This window comes from Wasmannia auropunctata, unplaced genomic scaffold (genome assembly GCF_000956235.1).
Source record: "Wasmannia auropunctata unplaced genomic scaffold, wasmannia.A_1.0 LD286705.1, whole genome shotgun sequence".
NCBI classification, from domain to species: Eukaryota; Metazoa; Arthropoda; class Insecta; order Hymenoptera; family Formicidae; genus Wasmannia; species Wasmannia auropunctata.
Window position 1 is genome coordinate 1 of NW_012076185.1, and position 2565 is coordinate 2565.

Consider the following 2565-nt stretch of genomic DNA (forward strand, 5'->3'; position numbering starts at 1 on the left):
TGTGCTCTTCCGATCTTGAAAAATCGATAGTAACTTTAAAGTTTAAACAGACAAATTGAAAGCTACAGTATTTAATAATTAATTCAGTAATGAACAATTTTCCTAAAGGCACACTAATAGGGACACTTACCCTATACATAAAACGCATCTAGTAATCTAGTAATCTTGTACCTTCGGCAGCGTAATACGTATTACCATCTTCACTAAGAATAATGTAAAACGGTTGCGTCACGGTAATAGTAGCTTCACTTTTTAACTTTCTTCCTGATTGAGAGTTATATATCTTATCCCATCCAATTATCACGCCTGTATAATTCGGAATATGTCTTCTAAAAGAAGTCACAATCATTCCAACCGCAAATTTTATTTTACTCGATCTGCTCTTTGGGAAGATTACATTATCTGTAGATGTTTTCTGAAAAATATAAATCACAGTATTAACTTTAATATATTTTTTTAATTCATAAACTTTTATACATGCAATCGGTGGCTACTTTGCTATTATTTGTTTCTCTTCAGATTATTTCTCTTTCAGCTTCTGTCTGAAACTTTTTTTTAATGCGTTTTCTTCAAGATATTCGAGATGGGATAAAATGAGACACCGTACGCGCGTGCATGCGTGTACATTTATCGGAATCTGTCACGATAAATTACATTGTATATGTGTATCGATAAACACAAACTAGGAATTATATGTAACTTCATCATCAGACGAAAAATTTATCTTAGAAAAATCCATTTAAATTATAACATAATTTATAACATAGCTTAAAAGTAGACTATTGAAATAAAAAATAAATAAATTTTATAAGGGATGAATGACACAATACATTCATGACTTCTGATCGGAATTTCAAGATAACGTTAACTTTCTTTATAAAAAAAAATCAAATATCGTGAAAAAAGCCATTTTTTTAATATTAAATCGCAATTAACTTAAAAATCTAATGTGCTGGAATTTTTTGGCCTGTGGCATCGTTTTCAGCATTCAAAAATCTATGAGAAACATTTACAATTAGTTCGGTTCAAAATAATTGTTTACTGTAAACTAGTGTAATCAATATAATTTATAAAACGAGTAGATCAATGACTACATCTGTTTAACAAACATTTCAGTGTAATGAGTATTAACTACCGCACACTATTTCTTAAATTATGTAATTCATTTATAAAATAGCCTTTAGACTCTTGAGTAATACAATATTATATAACATATAAAGAAGGGTGTTACGAAAAGACGGATTTTTACCTCGCGGAAAGTAAAATTATAATCGTTTCTTATAGTTTTTGAGACAAAGAATCCAATGGTGCTAGTTAAAAGTACGTCACATGTCGGGAACACATCGAAAATTGAGTTCAAAGTTGGAAAAATAGCATCCTTCTTTTGCATATTTTCGATAATAAATTATAACTATAATACGTACCATAGCATTTACGTTATTATACATTTCAAATCTCATTAACATTTGTTCTGCTCGAATTGTTTCCATAGATGTTCTATCGCTATAGCTATCCTGCATATATATGAAAAATAAAATTTAATTAAAAATGTACTTAAATCTATTGTACTGTTGCTTTAGCGCACAAATATATGAAAATTAAAACTTAAATGTAAAACAGGCTAATGAGAGTCACGAGCAGTTCTTGGTACCCAAATTTTATGTATTATAACATCAAGTTACATTAAATGATCCTTGTTCCTGGTAGAATGAGTCACTCTCTCGGCTACCTTTTCCAAAGCGGAATCCTTAATATCTAAGAGAGAAACAATTGGATTGATTGTTTCCTCCCAATCAAAACGAGAATCCTCATGAAACTTTTGAAATAAAATGATGCAAATACACAAGTCGTATGATCGTTAATAATTTAAAACTTATTAAAAGCGGACAGTTTTGAATTGTTGGCGATCATGTGACCACGCTTTTAATAAACTTAAATTGTTAACGACCATACAACTTGTGTGTTTGTATGATTTCATTTCCAAAATTTCATGAAGATTCTCGTTCTGATTGGGAGGAAACAATCAATCCAAGATTGTTTCTCTCTTAGATATTAAGAATTCCGCTTTGGAAAAGGTAGTCGACAGTGACTCATCCTATCAAGAACGAGGATCATTTATCGTTCTCGCACGTTATGACATTATTACGCTGAAGATGACTCTAAATGAGTCGAAACGTTCGTATACTGTATATATTTTTAATGTAACTTGATGTTATAATACGTAAAATTTGGGCATCAAGAACCGCTCGTGACTCTCATTAGTCTTTTACATTTAAGTTTTAAATATCGAAAGTCCTATATTATTAGATGAAAATTAAATATAGCAAGGTCCAAAACTTGATTATACAACAAGTATGTGTATATATCCAGATAGCACAGTTCAAACAGAATTGATTCGTATATTCAGTCGTATGTTATCAATTCTCAGTTCATTTTCAGGTGCAAAAAGAATCCTTTTTCAGAATTTTTAGAAAAAGAATTCTTTTTGTATCTGAAAATAAACTCAGAATTGATGACATATGACTAAGTTTTTTAAAACTCTGTGTGCTATCTAGGTGAGAAATT

At 30.1% G+C, this 2565-nt stretch overlaps 1 protein-coding gene across 1 annotated transcript in view; it reads right to left on the reverse strand.

The window, feature by feature from the left end:
* Positions 1-134: 134 nt before the first annotated feature.
* The window catches only part of LOC105461483, a 5636-nt gene continuing 3205 nt past the window's right edge, over positions 135-2565 (reverse strand). Inside the window, exons 5-6 of the mRNA XM_011707976.1 lie at positions 1425-1522; positions 135-415 (exon numbers count right to left, since the gene is read on the reverse strand). Of these exons, the coding sequence (XP_011706278.1) occupies positions 149-415; positions 1425-1522 (365 nt within the window). The 3' untranslated portion in view covers positions 135-148. The remainder of the gene's footprint in view (positions 416-1424; positions 1523-2565) is intronic.